The 19,995-nt window shown below is 40.9% G+C and overlaps 3 protein-coding genes across 3 annotated transcripts; all 3 read left to right on the top strand.

Annotated features, from left to right (window-relative positions):
* Positions 1–310: 310 nt before the first annotated feature.
* On the top strand, positions 311–6,190 carry LOC147257639 (tetratricopeptide repeat protein 39B-like). The gene is made up of 18 exons (XM_086210236.1): positions 311–694; positions 850–881; positions 1,322–1,426; positions 1,572–1,703; positions 1,833–1,909; positions 2,633–2,762; positions 2,855–2,960; positions 3,087–3,152; positions 3,254–3,362; positions 3,446–3,513; positions 3,728–3,787; positions 3,898–4,059; positions 4,164–4,255; positions 4,340–4,460; positions 4,532–4,643; positions 4,726–4,843; positions 5,322–5,438; positions 5,600–6,190. Exons 1-18 carry the CDS (start codon positions 677–679, stop codon positions 5,712–5,714), a joined length of 1,740 nt encoding a protein of 579 aa, XP_086066362.1. The 5' UTR covers positions 311–676; the 3' UTR covers positions 5,715–6,190.
* Positions 6,191–7,131: 941 nt separating this feature from the next.
* Positions 7,132–15,464, top strand: dnajb14 (DnaJ heat shock protein family (Hsp40) member B14). Its single transcript, XM_086211681.1, has 8 exons — positions 7,132–7,312; positions 10,877–11,051; positions 12,026–12,171; positions 12,276–12,464; positions 12,886–12,971; positions 13,118–13,227; positions 13,757–13,929; positions 14,092–15,464. The coding sequence occupies exons 1-8, from the start codon at positions 7,180–7,182 to the stop codon at positions 14,214–14,216; spliced, it is 1,137 nt and encodes a 378-aa protein (XP_086067807.1). The 5' UTR covers positions 7,132–7,179; the 3' UTR covers positions 14,217–15,464.
* A 472-nt stretch (positions 15,465–15,936) lies between these two features.
* On the top strand, positions 15,937–18,941 carry pla2g12a (phospholipase A2, group XIIA). The gene is made up of 4 exons (XM_086210235.1): positions 15,937–16,318; positions 16,612–16,688; positions 16,950–17,115; positions 18,329–18,941. The coding sequence occupies exons 1-4, from the start codon at positions 16,099–16,101 to the stop codon at positions 18,445–18,447; spliced, it is 582 nt and encodes a 193-aa protein (XP_086066361.1). The 5' UTR covers positions 15,937–16,098; the 3' UTR covers positions 18,448–18,941.
* The last annotated feature ends 1,054 nt before the right edge of the window (positions 18,942–19,995 follow it).

Raw genomic sequence — 19,995 nt, 5'->3', positions numbered from 1 at the left:
GTATTCTATTATTAATTTTATATTGCAAAAAAAATACAAGGATGTAACCGTGGAGTCTATCACCTAGAGGCCATGGGGCAGGGGAAATTACAAAAACCACCATAAATAATAAATTATACAGGGAAATCACATGCACACAGTATTTGTGCGTGGATTAGCCTGCATGCAATAATAGTGGGTGACGCTGACAGCACCCCCTTCCCCTGGAACACTTGTCCACCTGATCACCCTGAGCAACACCTGGTCACTCTCTTTACCTGCTTTCTTCTACACTTACAATTTGTCAAGCCCTCCGGGAAATGGTTGTTCTGTACCTTCTGTAACATTTAGTTCTTTTTAGGTTGCTCCTTTTCAGCAACAAAATTCTATTTAGGCTGTTTAATTCCAATTTCATGTACAAATGTTGCTGATAATGTACGGGAGTTGTCTGTTTACAAGGGTAAGAACCTTTTTATAGAGTGCCTGAGCTTACAATGATGTTCTGTAATATCAGGAGACACATTTGTGGGCAGGCTGTGAGAAATTGAGCTTTTCACTCCCAGCTCCTTAACTTATAAATGTCTTTGAAGGCCAAATGAGGGTTTAGTCTTCAAGTGAACACGCGAGCTGCTGCTGAGGAAAGACATTCATTCTCTTAGCTATAGACGTGTGTAGAAACTTTTTTATCCAACAACAAATGGAGTCAAAGCAACAGGTATGTGTGTTTATTTTTCTAACTCCTTTTCATTTTTTACCCTTTTGTTTTCTACACTTATACAAGATTGATAGGTCACAAGTTCAGTTGCTTTAGAATTTGACTCAAGGTTTAGATTTGTCTTTTTTTTTCTTTTCTTTTTTTTTACTTTTCAGATGGATTCAAACCATTCCAATGGGGCTGCATTGTAAGTTAAATTGAAATGCCATAAGTTTAACAGGAATTACAAATTTTATATTTCTACATTTAACTATAACATTAAACCCATAACCATATGCAGAATTAGAAAACACAGATTCTGTAATGAGACATCCTCGAACATGAAACAAATGGTGAAACTAGGTATGCAATGCACTGCACACACATTAGAGGTCACTAAATATGTTTTAATATTGCTCTTCTCAAACATGAATGTAAATCTATTTGTTTTTCTGCATTCAAAAAAGTTTACATTTTACAGTTTATCCAAAAGAGTATTAGCCTGTTCTCGTAGCTTGATTTAACTCAGTGATACAGAGCTGCAGACAAGAACATAAATTACATCCTGATGGTAGAAAGGGAAAAAAATATGTTTCAGCATCTGTTGTTATGTACCATCAAACAATAATTTGCTGCTGTTTTCTCTAGATCACCCACGATGGATTTAGAAACTGCCCTAAAGGAATGCAACGTGGCCCTCAACCTTTTCCTGAACAACAGATTTGCTGATGCATTGGGGCTTTTAAAACCCTGGTAAGTCCCAACCCCCTACAATCAGGAGAATTTATACGGTTTGCTTCACTGTGCTGGATTTACTCTTGATTAGTCAAAGTGACTGATGAAGTTTCAAAATACTTATCATATAATACGTGCGTTTTGTTGAATCTGTCCTTTTCAGGAAGAGTCAGAGCATGTACCATGCAATGGGCTACAGCAGCATATTAGTGATGCAGGCAGGCATGACCTTTGACCCAAACGACATGAATGCAGCCATGACGTCATTAGGCGAATCCCTGCAGACATGCCAGAGGTAAAGTTGAATAGTTACAACAAAAGGACAGCAAGAGCCACATGCTTGGATTAGACAATTACTACAGATGAATTCATCCATTATCTTGTGTGTGTGTCTGTTGATAACATGCTGTGTGTTTCCTAACAGATTCAGAAAGAAAACTGGAATATTGGAGAGCCTAGCAAGCTTCTGGTATCGACAGCCGACTGAGAACCTGACAGAAGGTGAGAGAAGATCGACAAGTATCTGCAATCTGAATTCCTCCAGTGATCCAAAAACCATTCAGTCAATGTGCCATTCAAAGGAGTGTGAATGACAAAGTGGACAATAACGCACTTGTATTCATTTAATGATAAATAACCAGAAAAACACCAAAGATCTGGATACATTGATTTGATATGGCTGGAGGCACAAATGCCAAATGAAGCAAGATATTTATATTTTGAGAACTTTTGGAGGAATTCTTCAGGTTTTTATGACTCCAAACTGACGGGAATTAAATGGGATGGATAAAAAGATGATGAACATTCCTTACGCTACAAATAGCAGCCTCTAAAATGACAGCTGAAAACGATCATCGCCTCTTTCAATCAGGTTCATTAAAAACTTACGTTGCCTCATGAAAGAAGGTTGAGTGTTTTTGTCTACTGCTGTTTGGAAATACTTGGATAAGATGATCCTTTATTAATTCGGCAATGGAGAAATTTAAAGCACCAAAGGAATACCAAACATAATAAATTAGTAAAATTGCAAAATAAATATAAGGCAATGGTCCAAATTAGAAACAATATGAACATAAATAAATACGAAAATGGAAACAATCTAACAAATATAAGTGGAAATGTAAAAAGGGGAAACACTTACCATCAGAAACAGATTAAACAGATAGTTGAATATTGTCCCCGAGTCCAAAAATGTGCTGAAACAATGTGTCATTTCCTTCACAGAGGAGATGCATGCAGAGCTGTGCTATGCTGAAGTTCTCCTGCAGAAGGCAGCGCTTACCTTCTTGGATGAGAGCATCATCGGCTTCATCAAAGGAGGCATGAGGATCCGAAACAGTTATCAGATTTATAAGTAGGACACTTTCCTCCGCGAGATGATTTATTTACAGGTGAATGGTGGCGGTGCACAATTTAGTAAAAGAAAATGGTTTGTTGTGTGTCCAGGGAATGCCAAGTCATGGCTAATACCACAAGAGATGAGGAAAACCAGAAGAGTACACATATTCACTTCAGGGGTGGTGTCAACATGGGCATTGGATCATTTAATCTGGTGAGTTATGGGAACACATCATACATCTGTATGTTTTCTATATGTCAAATAGAAGCTTGGGCAATTTTTGTTTATTTTTTCTTTTAATCATTAATACATGAGCTTATCAACTGGTTTGGTTTGTAGATGCTGTCTCTGCTTCCAGCCAGAGTCCTCAGACTGATGGAGTTTCTGGGTTTCTCAGGAGACCGGGTAAGGGGGGGGGGGGGGGGTTATCACTCAGCATGTCTTGTTTAAAGATTACGTTAATGATGGTTGGTACTGGCGTAGCGCTAAACACCACTATTCTCCAGGAGGTGGGTTTGTCAGCGTTGAGAGAGGGAGCATCCAGTAACAGCCTGCGTTCTATTCTCAGCACCTTGACTCTGCTCATGTTCCACCTCTACATTACAGTGATTCTGGGTGAGAACGACCGACTGTGACAACGCTTTCTTACATCTCATTCATTTATTTGCAATTAAACATGCTTTTTAATTACATCCAAGGTTCTGGTGAGGGGAACCTAACTGAGGCCGAAGCCCTTCTGGAGCCTTACATTGAAAAGTTCCCTAATGTAAGTTTTTACAGCATCATCACGTTAGCGTCATAATGATGTATTATCATTAAAATTACAGTCATAATACTGCTGCATTTGCATACCTGTACGTGGTACAGCTCAGACAGTAGCAACACAGTGCGTCTAGCATAGCTGGGATAATGCTTTTTATTCACTCTAACCTCGTTTATTGAAAGGCTTTTGATTTAATTAGTTTGTGGCTTGTCCACAGGGAGCTCTTATTCTCTTCTACATTGCAAGGATTGCTTTGCTGAAAGGAAACTTCACCTTTGTGAGTCCTTGTCAATCTGAACATCTACAACATCGTAGTGTTGTTTCATTTAAGCTCATGTTGTCGTTGCTGAAATAAAATTGCAATTCCACTCGTGTGTTTTTCATCAGGCCCAGGAGAAGTTCCTGGCGTGTATCGCAGCGCAGCAAGAGTGGCGCCAGATTCACCACCTGTGTTACTGGGAGCTAATGTGGGCTTACTCCTTTGAACAAAACTGGAGGGAAGCGTACCGTTACGCTGACCTGCTCTGCAAGGAGAGCAAGTGGTCCCAGGTAAATAATATAATCTGTCTTTCATTGTTGCCTTGAAGTTAAATTTCTGTTTGATTTGGTTTTGTTTTACAGCCCCTGATGTTTTGTTTGCTCTTTTCTTTCAGGCCGTCTACGTCTTCCAGAAAGCCGCCATACTGAGCATGCTCCCAGAGGAAGAAGTCAAAGAACTGGGAGAAAATGTGGAGGAATTATTTAGGTATGCTAAGGGTGAAAAAAGGGTTTCACTAAAATTCTGATTTATTATATTTAAATCCAGTAACTGAAAGAAAGTGATTTATAGACAGGTAGACGGTCTCAGACTGAGGATTGCTGGAAAGTCAGTTCCAACTGAGAAGTTTGCAGCAAAGAAGGCACAGCGCTACTCTTCTGCTAACCCTGGGAAACTAGTTGTCCCTGCTTTGGTGAGAACACGTGTACACTTGCACTTATCATCAAGCCAGAACTCCCATTTTAAATCAACTTTCTGTTATAGGAAATGATGTACGTGTGGAACGGCTTCGCTGTAGTTGGCAAAAGAGCCGACATGACTGAGAGAATATTACTTACCTTGAAGAAAGCAGAGGAGCAGCTCAAATATGAGCCAAGTGAGAGAAAGTGCATGACTTGAATAAAAAAAAATGTCTGTTGTTACTGAATGGAACTTAAATTATTGTTTTCAATGAACAGACCCCTCAGTCTATCACCTCGATGACCAGTGTGTGGTTCAGCTGCTGAAGGGCTTGTGTTTGAGACAGTTGGGGCGTCTGGCTGAAGCTGAGCTCTGCTTCAATCACGTCATCTCCAGGTGAGGTCGACATTACTGATCACCCTGAACGCAACAGACGAGTCTATTAGTCAAAACTTAGCAGTCAGGAACGATTATTTCTGACATAGAATTAATGCACCATTGCGTTCTTCAAGGAGGTTGTGTTTGTGTCACTCCTTGCAAGATTACACCAAAAACTACCACAGATTTTTTTTTACAAAAGATGGCGTAGGCATGACACCAGAGAGGAAGCCACTGATTATCTATCATTATTTTTAATTAACCTCTGTGGTGGAATGCATTCTGTAGAATTCCCTTTCAGTAAACTGTGTCCTGTGGTGCCATAATGGCAGCAACAAAGATGATGTGACAAGCCTATAACTGAAATAGGCCCTCGAGACATATTCAAACCAGATTTCTTAAGCTTTTCCACCTATTTATCACGTCCATTAAAAAAAGCGGCTAAATTCAGCAACAAATCAATGAAATGTGTGTTTCTGTTTATCTTTTTCTTCAGTGAAAATGCCATTAAGTATGACAACTACCTGGTGCCATTTACAATGTATGAGCTGGGCCTGTTGCACAAGCAGAGGGGCGACATCGACAAGGCCATCTCCGTCATCGAAAATGTCAAGTAAGTTAGAAAATGACTGAGTTGTTGAGTCGTTGAAGCTGTTGAAATATTGGATGTATGCTACCGTGAACGCAGAATCCGCACACACATATTCGTGCAAAAGCTTCAGTATCATTGCTCAAATGAAGATACAAAGAACTAATAAGTGCTCTTATTTGCAGGACAAACTACAAAGACTACAACATGGAGTCGAGGTTACACTTCCGTATCCACGCTGCGCTCAACGACATAGGCACCGTACCGGTCAAACTCCCCCCATCACGTACGCCAGCATAAAAGAACCCCCAGCAGGAGTTTCAGCGTCGTAGCAGAAGGGAAAGAGACTCACACGTCTCCCTCTCCTGTTTGCTGCCTTCAGCCTTGTGATCGTAGCGTTTGTGATGATCTTGTTGCATCTAGAGCAGGAGCAATGACTGTAGCTGCTGCTGGTGACCGAGTGAGAACAACCTGAATAAGACTTGATGATCTCTTTTACAATCTAGAACTGAAAAATAACTTGATATTGACAAGACACACGTGCTTTGGTCGATAATGTTTTTTTTTTTAACAGACGCTTTCTGACTTGTAAAATCTTAAATTATCACTATAACACTGCTTTACTTGACTTTTTGTAAACTATGTGCAATACAGTTACAATGTTGATATTCCAATGCTCCCTAACTCTTTTGTAATTGTCATTGTTCTGCTTTTGATCTGATAGTCACTGAATAAATCTTGTTACTCTTCCTGGATATAATTGGAAGGTGTATGTATCACCGAACTGAAATGAGAATTCCTCTAATTTGTTTAAAACACAAATTGTATTCAACTGTTTCCAACTGTTGGGTGCATTGCACAGAATGACCCACAACCTCCCTACCCAGCCGTATGCTCAGTATTCCACAAACACTTCGATATGTGGCGAAAAACATCCATAACCCTGCTGAGCATGATCGCGTCTGCATTCGTTCCTGGTTGCGCTGAACGGCAAGGTAGTTTGTTTTTAGTTAAAGTGGTTGTCATAGACATGATGGAGATTGAACTGGCGATGCACGTGGGAGAATGTAAGCGCACATTTTTTTTTTGGTAGTTAAGCTTCGGTTTTGTGTGTATGTACAAAATACTGTGTGGAGTCTAGTTATCAGTTGATATTACCGACAGCTGATTTGTCACCAATGTGTGATATTTTAATTTCCCCATTTATTTCACTGGCATGCCGTCAACTCGGGCGTGACGTCACTCACAGTTTTGGGTTCCAAGGTGAAGGGAAGGTGGAATTAATTATACGTGGCTGGCACTTTCTGCCATCTGGAGTCGCAAAGACATGATGCAGGTAGGGAAAACATCTCAGTTCATGACAACTATTTGTAAGATCTTGAAAGGAGAACAACACTTTTTCAATGAAGTATCAATTTAATCAATCAGTTTGAACAATAAGAAAACATTTTGTAGAATCTATCATTTTGTTCATGAAAATATGAAGTCAGGGACAAAGTTAGGAATAAAGAACAATATCTTGCTCATATAAATAAGGTAGTCTCAGTCTTCCACACATTTAAACTGTCTGCAACGTCAATATTTTAACTAATTGTTACAAATCACCATAAATTATAGCCAACTACATTCATGTCTGGGATTAAGCAACTAAAACACAGGCAAGGAAATGCCACAGGCAAGGGTTTGTTTCTGTGACGTCACCGCTGAACACGTGGTTTGCGTGCGCTGGTCAGCTGACCCTGCCAGGGGAGGAAGAGGAAAGAAGATGGAAGGGAACAGAGACGAAGCCGAGAAATGTATAATTATAGCGACCAAAGCCATCGAAGTCGGAGACAAAGAGAAAGCGCTGAAGTTCCTCAACAAAGCAGAGAAGCTGTTCCCGACTGACAGAGCCAAAGGTAGCAAGCGCTGTTTGTAGCCGACAGGGTTCGACCACAGCTATCCTAGCAGAGGAATAACCATCTCCGAGCAGATAACTGACCTTTACTAGCATTACTTCAAGCCCACCGTAGGTCCCCTGCCGACCATTGTATGATGGTTAATAATACTGAGAACCACGTCATGGAGTTGTATGATACAGGAGGTCTGAAATGGGCCCATTAAGCTACTTGGTAGCAAGGCCGAGTGTTATGCTAGCTAACTCAACCCGCGCCTCGCTCTGGGATATCGTGCGCTGCTTCTCGCATGGAGGATTTTACTCGCTTTATCAAGTGTCAATCTGAGCGTTAGTTTAGAATGATGTTCAGGCCTCAGTGACGCTTGATGAGGTTCCGTAGGGGGACTTGGATTCAGGCAGAGAGGTATTTGGTTTGTTTATTATTGCTGTGGATTGGTGAGGTCAGAGCAGGCGATTGGAGCCTGGAGGAGGATGCAGGGCGATGTGTTCACGCTGTCCGTGCCACACAGTCAGTTGTCAGTTGTTTAGCAGAAGTATCACCCTGCATACAGCCTCCAAGTATGTCCCGGCTATTCGCAGGTACCTGCGAGATGGCGGTAAACAGGTGTCTGTCAAGGCAGAAATGATGGAACAGTATGTTTGGATTTAATGCAGAAAATCTCTGTAATTGTGCAGTGATGCAACGCATGTTGGTCTACAAGTCAACAGCAACAATCAGATCTTCTTAATTGCTAAAGATGGACAATTTTGGATTTTGTGCAAATATATTTGATAAGTCTATTTAGTCAGCCTGGTGGGACCATCTGCATCTCACAAGCTGAAGAGCTGAGCCCTGCATTCAGGCGCATTATCTAGAACCACTATTGGATGTCTGAAAGTTACTGAACCCATCAGAAAAGTGCTTTTCGCCACATTTCTGCCAACTAATAATAATGGAGCGTTTGATTGGTTCTGGTTTACATACTTGATGACGAAAATGCAAAAGAGTAGGAGAAAAACCCAGCTCGAAGTGTAGACTTTAGAGCGCTGTCTTTTCGAAAGAAATAACCACAACCTACTGATATCAATGTCATGTTCATATTATTGTACATCCCCAGTTCATGTTTTAAATCACAATGCAGTTGAATGGGTTTATATTGCAGGATTATATGCCAGCAACTCAAGCTACCCACAGGTTGTGGAAATCCAATTTGTGTAATTTGACAGAAAGCATGGCACATGTGTTCACATTATTATTATTGTTGTTGTTATCATTATTATTATTTGTCCAACACCAGGCAGCAGAATGATCATTGAAATCTGAATTTAAGGGCATCACAAGGCAGCAAAAAACATCGCTGTGTAAAGACGCACACAGATAACAGACTTAATGAGGTAATTTAGGAAATGAACATTGTTTGCTGCTGAAAGTAGAGCGGAAGAACAATTATATTGATATGACAGGAGAGGACAAAACTGTTTGGAATGAAATTTGAATCTACAGCTAACTGGTAAAGAAGCAGTGAATGCAACAACAGGAAGACAAATGTCAATGCAACTTGTTGTTTTTCATTACTTGACATAAGCACTTCCTACCACTTGAAGCCACTGAGTGAGTCTGCATTTTTTAAATGTTTTAATATTCGTACAGAACTGATAAAGATCCTGGACACATACATTTACATCTGCAGTGAGCAGAGAGCGCATCACATCTCCTGAATTTGCAACCAACTCAAGCTTTTGACAAGAGTAAGCAGGTCAAAGCAGAACCTTTTATACCAGCATTCTTTGTGGCATTTAAGGTCTCAGCAGTCACATGGGGTTGTACCTCGACTACAAAGCCCACTATATGTGTTTGTGCGGGGTCGCCCTGAAGTTATGAGGCAGAATCTTGACGTTAATGTAGGATTTTCTGTTCAGCTGCTAATCAGTGTTCTCTTAAAAGGATGATGTAACAAGTGGCAGTTATATCAAACATCAAGGTGGAGAAGTTGGCATGAGTTTGAAATTTCTCGGCAGCCAACACATAGAGACAGACAACCATTCACACTCACAGCCACTCCTATGGTCAATTTAGAGTATCAGTCAGCCTCATCCCCTCTTGATGTCTTTGGACGGTGGGAGAAAGTCTGAGTACCCAGAATCCACACAGGCACAGGGAGAACATGCAAAGACCCTGTGCTCAAGCCGGGGCTCAAACCCGTAACCTTCTTGCTGTGAGGCGACAGCGCTAACCACAGCACCACTGTGCCGCAGCAGAAATATAAAATTAAATGTTACTAGCAACAACGGTAAAAAGCAGAAGAACAGAAATTCTGTCAGATGTATGGGTTGACATCTCTGTATCTGTGTTTTTGTTTTTTCACTTTTTTATTGTTGCTTTTTTTGCACTAGTATACATCTCTTTGTTGTATTGAAGCTGAGAAAGGCTGTGTAGTTGCACTGCATTGTAACGCTGTTACCCGATGAAAGAACTTGCTATAACCAGATGAATCAAGTTGGCATAATGCTTTCTTGAGATAATTATTGTAATGGCAAGATAAAAAAAACAGAATAGTCGAGCCCATCTCGTCTTCCTATAGACTGATATGAATCCTCATCTTAATGAATTCATTCAAAGTGTCTTCACTACAGCTCCGCCTTGACGCCTTGAGGTTACCATGGTGATATATCCTTATTGTTAGTGAGCTGTTCTCATGACTCTGCAATGCCAAAGTTATCTTGTTAACCCACTAATCTCTCTGCAGTTGAAAGCCCGCTGGCAATACCACAGTCACACTGGGTTGCCTCACATGGGGATAATTCAGGATTTGCAACACAAATGTCCCGCTTAAACACAATGCAGCAATGACATAAAATTTAAATTGATATCCAAGTTGTCGTGTACTGGTAGGAAGACAGCTCTGCAGGTAAAAATGGAGGCTTTTTGAATTTGATTTCTCCCTGTACTGCTGGTGCAGACTGGCCCGCTGAGAGAGGTCGCGTCCTCCTTCATTGTCTTCAGCTTAATACAGACACGTACACCTCCCCGCCAGCGCTGATGACAGTCATGTTTCCTTCCGTGGATTCTACTGCTGCTTGCCTCTTCATCTGATGATTGAGGCTAATGGCTTGTACTTTATTGTGCAATGCTCATATAAGAGGCTGACGTTTCTTTTTCTTTTTCTTTTTTTCCCCCTGTAATCCTTTTGAAGTCCCATAGGATGGAAGTCAATAGCAGTGTTCATTGTGTGACTGGAATGAGAAAGGAAAGAAAAAGCTAAAGGACAGGGCAGAATGGCAAAAATAATAATAACTTTGTTTCATATATCTTGGTATTGTTACTGTAGGATTTGAATAGCTTTGGAAGTGATCGCTAGTGTGTTCTGTTTTGTGAATAAAATTGTACAGTAGACACGTGTATTGTTTGGATAGCCATTTGCTGGTGGTACCAAAGAGCTTATATTCTGCTGCCACGTGGTACTACAGCTGTTGATTCCTGTCCTGATGATAGCTGTCTTCCTGCTTGATGTTCTGTGACAATATTCGATGGGAGACTGGACATTGGGTAATAATGTCTCCCTGACGTGTCCTCTGTCACCTTCAGCTTTGTTGAATTCATTGACAAGGAATGGCAGCTCAGCGGGTAACGGTGCATACCGAAGGAGGCCGGCAGACGGCACAGAAAACGGCGGTGTACAGGCAGAAAGGGAACGCCAAGAGTCCGTAGGAAGTGACTCATCAAAAGGCTTCACCAAAGAGCAGGTCGAAGGAGTTCAAAGGTGAGTGTCTTCAGTCTGTAACCTGTCAGTCTTCAGTTGGAATATTGGTCAAGAGACAGCAGCACTGTCTCACTCTACTGGGTCAGGGATGAGCCTGGGTAGACATGAGAATTGTCATGATAATACTGCTCGTACCAACACAGCTAATCCATTGTCCATTTAACAGCACTCTTATCTGAAGTTATTGTCTTTTGTGTTTTCACACATTGACAGAGGATTTCACATTTGTTGCTGTACCGTGTGTACTTAAACATAAGCAACAGCATGCTTTTAAATAAATTAAATAGTTATTTATAGCAAAAGTATCTGCAGCGTGTTTGAAGACATCACTCCCCCTCCCGTTAGATGCAGTTGTTCTGGGTCCTTGGCTTGTTCCAGCATGAGCAGAGCGTTAGCTTGGTAAAACTAATATGTCTGTATAAGATTTTAATTTCTCTACTACAGATAGCAGTTAACCTCTGAGCTTATCAGTAATACTTTAGTCCAGGCTGGAGGCCTGTTTAATTCTGGCCTCTAGTTCCATCCCCACGCTTCATTACACCCTCCATACATTGCTGAAGGAGGACTTTATACCCTCTGCAGTATAGTGCACTCACAGCTATTGCTATGGGAACATCTTGAGCTTGATGTCTTACCCATGAAGGGAGGGAGGGAGAAAGTGAGAGACATTTTGCAGTGTGAGCTACAACCCAGGTAACCAGTAAATGTAGACGACAGGATGGGACCACAGAGACAAAAGTAGGCACTGGATTTCTTTTACCATCAGCGTACCTCCTTAAGAGATCATAGGAGAAGGTGGAGGATTGCAGATGACCGGTTTAGTTCATTCATTGCTGGTTATTTTGTAATCCAGTAGGTTATTTACATCAAGGCGCCGCATTTCCCCCAGGTCGAAAGTTGCTTGTGTGTGTCTGACGACTGAGACATCAACGTATTCCTTTATTTTTAAAGAATATAAACACCTTCTCTTTCAGAATAAAACGATGTAAGGACTACTACGAAGTGCTCGGTGTCAGTAAAGAAGCCAGTGAGGATGAGCTTAAGAAAGCTTACAGAAAACTAGCACTCAGGTTCCATCCAGATAAAAACCACGCACCGGGAGCAACAGAGGCCTTTAAAAGTAAAGCAGCCTTTCCATTTTATTTGTCTTTCACTGATTCATTCAAAGCGAATCTGAACACATCCTGGATGTGATATATGAATATTGTCTCTGTCTTCCCTCAGAGATTGGTAACGCATATGCAGTGCTGAGCAATGCAGACAAAAGACGGCAGTATGACCTCACAGGAGGGGAGGAGCCAAGCAGTCCTGGTCACACGCACGGAGGAGGCTTTGACTTCCACAGAGGCTTCGAAGCAGACATCACTCCTGAGGACCTCTTCAACATGTTCTTTGGAGGTGGCTTCCCCTCCTGTGAGTGGACCCAGTTAGTGGAATGACACAGTCGTCCAGTTTGACTGGAGCATGTGACTGTTTAAAGCCTCCGTCATAAAGAACATTGCAAACGCTACATACTGTTTTGTTTTGGTTTTTTTTAAGCAAAGAATGTAGAATGAAGACACATTGGGGGGTACCACCTCAAATTCACGCATCATAGCTTAAATAATGACTTACAAGAATCAGGTTCCTTTTTAGTTGAGTTCTGTTAGCAGTGGTGCCTGTTGCCTTTGCGAAAATGTCAATTTAAAGAGAATTATTCCAAAGACTATTTTCTTAAAATGACTTTTACTGGTTTGTTTGCTCTTTGCACATGGCATAGAGCAACATGAACACTGATGTCTAGTTTTGAATTCCGATCACGAGTTGACTCCTGGCGTCATATTTCTGTCTCCAGCAACCGCACACACCTTCACCAACGGCAGAGCCAGCTACAGCCATCAGACAGATTACCGTCAAGAGAGGACAGAAGAAAGAGGCGATGTACGTAAATGGCCTCACAGTTTATAGCTCTTAAAATCCATTTGCATTTGAAGTCACATGTTGTCACTGCTAAAGCTCCATGTTTTGATTCAGTAGAGTTTTAGTTGCTGGAACTGAAGGTCTGATTGTACCGTGTTTGTCTCCAGGGTGGCTTCTCTATGTTCATTCAGCTGATGCCCATCGTGGTCCTGATCTTAGTGTCAATACTGAGCCAGATGATGGTTTCACCTCCTCCCTACAGTCTCTACTCTAGACCGTAAGCACACACACATACACACGCGCACACACATACACACACACACACACACACACACACACACACTCTGTTATGTAATTAAATGCTGACATTGTACATGCCTGCAAATCACAAATATCTTTGAAGGAAAAATATGCTTCATCTCAACATCTTAGACCTTGCTAATGGCTAACAGCAAATGTTTTGGCACTGGAAGGTTACTGGTTCCATCCAAGTATCCAGTAAGCCATTATGAGTGCTACTTTTGATTGAGCCCTGGGGAGCGGGAAGTACTGCCATACGATTTACATAATTCTTATTGGATGGAAGCCTTCAAATTAGTGATGTCAAAATCATTTATTGGGATGTTTCCTTTAATTTTGGTTCTGCAACATTGTCTGTTATATGCATTTTTTTTTTTTTTTTTTGCAGAAATGTACAATGCCAATATTTTACAATGGCATTTTAATGTATTTTACCCAAATCCTGACAATAATTCAGGATTCAACAGCATTATCACAACATCTTGTACTTTCTTAACCCTTCCTAGGTCCACGGGTCAGACCATAAAACGCCAGACAGAAAACCTACATGTTGACTACTACGTCACCAGAGATTTCAAGTCGGAGTACAAGGGATCGGTGCTGCAACAGATTGAGAAGAATGTGGAGGAGGACTATGTCTCTAACATCAGAAATAACTGTTGGAAGGAGAGACAGACAAGTGAGTGATCATTAATAATCCTCGTCACAGTAACTTTAGCTCATAGTATTTACATTCCTGTGCATTTTCATCTTTTCAGCATGAATAGTTGAGACTTTGAGTTCGTGTTCCCAGGTTTTCAGCTGCTTTTCTCTTACATTGTTTTCTGCTTGTGTCCCTCAGAAACAGATCTGCTGTATGCTGCTAAAGTATACAGGGATGACCGCATGCGCAAGAAGGCAGAACTAATGACCATGGATAACTGCAGGGAGCTGGACAGACTAAATAACCTATTCAGAGGTGGATGAGTTGGACGCTTTTAGTTCTTGTAAATGTGTATGAATAGAAATGTATGTTCATGGTTGTTGTTTTTTTTAAAGAAAGGATCTTTACATTAGGAGCAGAATCATACAGAAAAATTAGCTCTGTCGTTGAAGTTTTAAGACGTCCCACTCCTCCGATGCTCCCGACTTCTTTCCCTCCTCATTTCAGACAGTGTGTTACATCTTAAAGAATCAGTCTACTCACACACTAGAGAAAACCCTAGACTCTACTTGTTTTTTTTTTGTTTTTTTACTCTGCTTTTCATGTGTTTTCCTGGAAACAAGAAAGACCACGGATGTCTGATTGTAAAGCCATGTGCTTGAAACCTCCTGAGAGGCACTCCGCAGAATCCAAATCACTTGCAGTCTTTAAAGTCACCAAACAGCTTTTAGCATGATCTGCCTGACATAGATATCAGTTTGAGTGACTGTCACAGCTCATTTAAAGATGCTGACCTCTTTTACAAATTCATTTCTTGAAGAGTACAGGAAGAAAAGGGGCAGAAGTGTCCTACTTACCTCCAAGTGTGGATCAAGATCACTGGATCAGGAAGAACTGCCTGTTTTGTTGCAGCATCTTGTGTTGCCAACAGCAAAATGTGAAGGTGGCTGGGACTAAACACAGAGAACTTTGAAGATGTTATTCATCGAGTTGTACATTTTCATTTTTGAATGTTTGAAGTTTATGCAGTTATTTAAGTAACAATAGAAGAAACAGTGATTTTCTTCAACACTCATCTAATCATTGAAATAAAGTAAGATTATTATCATGAACTGGATACAGGTGTTTGTTTCAGACATACATCTCACTCTCACATCTAATAGAATATTAATATCAAGTATCAGGAACAAGAACCAAGGAAACTATGAAAAGAGATGTCTTATTTGTCCAGTTTATTCATAAAATCTGGTATTGATCTGGATTCACTAGGTCGCATGATATGGAAGCAGCTTATAAAATAAGTTACTTTTGCTTAAAATATAGATACAAAATATAAACACCATAAAAAAGATGTCTTATTTATGCAGTGTAGTTATATATGGTACTGATTTTGTTATGCCAGGTCACATGACATGGAAGCTATTGAAAAGCTTAATTTTGCATTGAAATATTCCTACAAAATAAAGAAATAGTAAAATAAAATAAAAATAGAAAGGTGTCCCATCTGTCCTGTCTAGTAGACATATCTGCCATTACTACTATGTGTCACTGGGTCACAATTTATTATTGAAATGTTAATATAAAATAAAGTTGAAAAACACATTAAAAGAAGTGTGTCTTTTATTTAATATCTGGCACTGATATGCAACAGGAGTGTCTCATGACATGTTAGTTATTGAAATGTAATTTTAGAAAATAACAAGAAATAGCAATAGAAACCGAATTAAAAAAGGTAGAAGCTGGGAAAATGTAGACATAAGTGGGCGTAGCTGTACGATATCTTATAGATCTGGGTTATAGGCTCCACCCTGGAATAGTTTATATCATAATATACAGTATACGATATCATATTACAGTTTATATCTTTTAGTTGAAGGTTTCATTCTCGACATTTGGCAGAAATATGTTTTTAGAAAGGAGTAATGTTGAGTGTGACAAACTGCGTAACACTGTAAGCAAAACAAATTTAAACGTTATAAACGCACAACGTTAACAGACTTGTTGTTCTTCGTCGCAACGGTGACGTCACCGCCATTAGCGTCTCCTGAGTCACATGATTGCTACAACCCGGAAGCTAACCCCTAGTATCTTTTCGAGTGTGTTGGTAATGAATGTAAAAGAAGAGAGAGTTGAAATGCCACCGAGAGTAAGTTTAGAGTTATAAACCGGTGCAAGCTACGCCAGCGAGCCCACCGGCTCTGGACCATGCTGCCCCGCGGCTACGTCGCTGTCCTGCTCCTGGGTTTGTACGCCTGTGGATATCTTCCATATGTGTCCTGCTGCAGTCAAGAACCAGAGACTCCAGACTGGAGAATGACCCTGAAAACCATCCGTAACGGAATCCACAAGATTGACACGTATCTGAATGCAGCGCTGGACTTGTTCGGTGGTGACGACGGTCTGTGTCATTACAAGTGCAGTGACGGTAAGTTTACTTTTTTTTTCCCTCCTCACGACACTTTTTTAGTGTTATATATGTAAAAAGCAAAGGTAAACATTTGAATGGAGTTTAGGACCGCAGGATTCAGGTTCATATTCATTCTTGTACTTTTTCTGTCCTGTCAAAATCAAACAAGTAGGTCAAAACAAATCGGTGCTGATGTTCGGAGCTGAGATTGACCCCTGGGGTCTGTCTGTTCTCTGCTGGTTATCTCTGAGAACAAGATAACCGGCAATGGCAGAACGGAGAAAATGTCCACCTTTGCTCTCCTCTCACAGGTTACAAACCGGTGCCTCGGCCTGGGTACAAGCAGCCCCCACCCAATGGATGTGGCTCCCCTCTGTTTGGATTCCAGGTAACCAGACAGACCTGAGAGTCTGATGTGTGTGTGTGTGTGTGTGTGTGTGTGTGTGTGTGTGTGTGTGTGTGTGTGTGTGTGTGTGCCACTTACGTGTGTATGTGTATGTAAGGGATGGTAAAAAAGGTTATGGGTGGAATGTTTGTCATTTATTCATAATCATGGGCTTTAAGGGGATCCATGTATTATCCGTGAAGCCTTTGTAGAGGAGATGTATGATTTAAAAGCCATTGACTGTAACTCAGTTGTTGTTTGCAGTTTGACATCGGCATCCCGTCCATGACCAAATGCTGTAACCAGCATGACCGCTGCTATGACACCTGCGGCCGTGGGAAACACGAGTGTGATGACCAGTTCCAGGATTGTCTGGAGACCATCTGCAGGAATGTGCAAAGGACTCTTGGACTGGCTCACAGTGTCCAAGGTAAGGATGAGCGTTGAGGGTGAAATCTGTGACCTGAGCATCTGAAGAAGGTGATTTAGCAGGTAGGCGGGGGGCGGGTTGTCCCCGGTTTTTCTCCGGATTTTCTCCGGGTTCTCTCCAGTCCTCCCACAGTCCAAAGACATCAAGAGGGGACGAGGCTGATTGATACTCTAAATTGACCGTAGGTGTGACTGTGAGTGTGAATGGTTTACTGTCTCTTTGTGTTGGACCTGAACCCCGCCTCTCGCCTGAAAGGTGCTGTTATAGGCTCCAGCCCCCCCCCCCCCCGCGACCTTTAACAGGATGAGCGGTAGAAAATGGATGGATGGATGGTTATTATTTTATTTTTGTGTATTCTTTGAAATTAAATTATTTTATTTTATTCATTTACTAAGATGTTACCGAAATGATATTATAAGATATCATATTTATGATTACAATTTATTTACACACACAACAGACACACACACACACACACACACACACACACACACACACACACACACACACTTATTTATTGTGATGTAAAATCTGTCATTCAAAATGTAAAAATAAAAGAAATCCTCATGAATCCCACAATACTAAACAATTACTTTCACCATGGATCAATCTGCTAATTATTTCCAAAATTAATGGTTTAGTTTCTACATTCAGCCACTCTGGTTTCACGTTTGACTGCAACACTTGAACTTGTGCTTTTCCTCCTGTCACATGTCCAAATTTCTGCCACGAAAAAAAAGCAACATTTGATAGAACGTGATGATGATGTGTGTAGTTCAAGGGTTACATGTAAAGCTACACGCGTCCGTTTCCTGTGAGGTTGTGAAGGCACCTGAGTACGTGTACCAGCGGATCTGTCCAGCAGAGGGCAGACTTTTGAAAGGTGCCGCCAACTTCACAATAAAGTCCTCTCACACACTGTCAAGCTCCACACCACACATCCATCATCCTAGACCAAAGTGAAGCTGTCAGCTCTATGAAACAAGAGCACCACTTTTCTATTAACAAAAGTGCATGAAAATACAGATTAAAAAATAATTAATAAGCAATATTTAAGAATCCAGTTTTAACTTGCAATGTTGAAACTTCTTTCATTGCATTCTTCCGTGTTTTACTCTCTTAAATCAAATGCAATGTTATTCTCAAGCAGCTCACCACTCCTTGCCGGCTGCTTGCTCATGTTTTCATGCCTTCTTTCTCTCCGTCTGATCAGCGTGTGAGTCAGCGGTAACTCTGCTCTTCGACGCCGTCATGCACCTGGGATGTAAGCCGTACCTGGACAGCCAGCGGGAGTCGTGTGTGTGTCACTATGAAATAAAACCAGATCTGTGACCACACCGCAGGAGCCAATATTTGGACGAACTCAGAAGCACACTGACAAAAAGATTTCAGGTCTTTTCCATCTTTGCTGATATTTTGAAGGTGCATCCATGTGTTAGATAAAGGAATGTGCATGACCTACTTTCTACAGTGGCGAATTAATTTATTTCCTACGCAGTTAATTATTTATTTGTGTTATATTTAATATGTCGGTTCAGGGTTTTTCTGGCTTTTGCACACCTGGGTATGACCAGACCTATACAACCTTTCTTATAATGTAAGTACATTTTTTAAAAAATTCTCATGAATTAGGTGTCCGTGAGACATCATTTGAAATTTCTAATGAGAGTTCGGCCTTCAAATATTTGCTATTCCCACATCTGATATCTTCTGTTTGTACTGTTCAAGATAAATTGTTAACCAGCTTTCTAGTGTTTAAACTATTTCAGCGTCACACAGATGAAATGATAAAGCAACGAATGAAAAACTTCATTAAAGTTATTTTAAAATACAAGCATGAGTTTGTCTCATTTCTGGAACTCACATTGGCATGCAGACAGATTCTAGTTTGCTGGGTTTATGATGAGGACCGAATTGAATCATTCATAGTTATTAACATTTCATATCTCCAGTAAACCTAAACCGTTGTTTGTATGTTTTTGTGATTGACGCCGGTATTTTTGGGGCTGTGTGAATAAGAGGGACTGCTGCTGAAGTCGTCGGTGTCTCTGTAGTCGCTGGGGCAGTCATAGGAGCCACTGGCACCTCTGTCAGGGATGTAGTAGCTGCTGGGGGAGCACCTCCTGGAAAACATGATGTCATGCCTGGGAGCTCCACTTAGCAGCGAAGGGTGGGGCTGAAAACGTGGCGCCAGTGACTTGGCATGTCGAGGCTTCAAGGAAAAGGAAGGAGGACGTTTGATGATTTAACTTTGTATTTTTATGTTGAAATTGGTCATCATTCACATCTTGCTTATTGATAGCGTTGATACATATACTTTCGTTATGGGCCTGTGACGCGCTTGCTTAAGCAGTCTGTCTGAAAAAAAACCTCAGCAATATATATATCAAAACATGAGTCTTGATCTTGACAATTGCTCTAATACTTTTGATGGTGGTTTTGGGTAACCATGGCAACAAAAATCCCATTGAAAAATGGGGAGCGCTTCGGGAAAATGGTCAAACTACCTTATTTGGAGCCATTCCAATCGGTCATACTTGGTCGTAGATGTTGCTTGAGAGTTTAAACGGGGGATAAGAATTGGATGTTTAATTGTCTAAAGAATAATTTTCATACCTACTATGGTTTTTATGAAATCACCGATTCTGTTTTATACGATTTCTTTTTTTTTTTACTCCCACGTTAAAACTGTAAAGGACTTTCAGGAGGAGGCAGAGGCGAGCCCGGAGAACATAATTTAGACCATCTGTTCAAGAGTGATGTTTTGAGAGTGAGCATAAAAGTGACAAGACGTTGAACACGTATCATTCATTGAGTCTGCTGAAAGAGGCCGCCAGATTTTAGCTTTGTATAGGAACGCATCGACTGCCTCTTTGAGAG

The sequence above is a fragment of the Aulostomus chinensis genome, chromosome 8 (genome assembly GCF_037954235.1).
Source record: "Aulostomus chinensis isolate RoL2024-O1b breed Wild chromosome 8, RoL_Achi_v1.0, whole genome shotgun sequence".
NCBI lineage: Eukaryota > Metazoa > Chordata > Actinopteri > Syngnathiformes > Aulostomidae > Aulostomus > Aulostomus chinensis.
The sequence above is the reverse complement of the archived record's forward strand: the minus strand, read 5'-3'. Positions and strand labels throughout refer to the sequence as shown.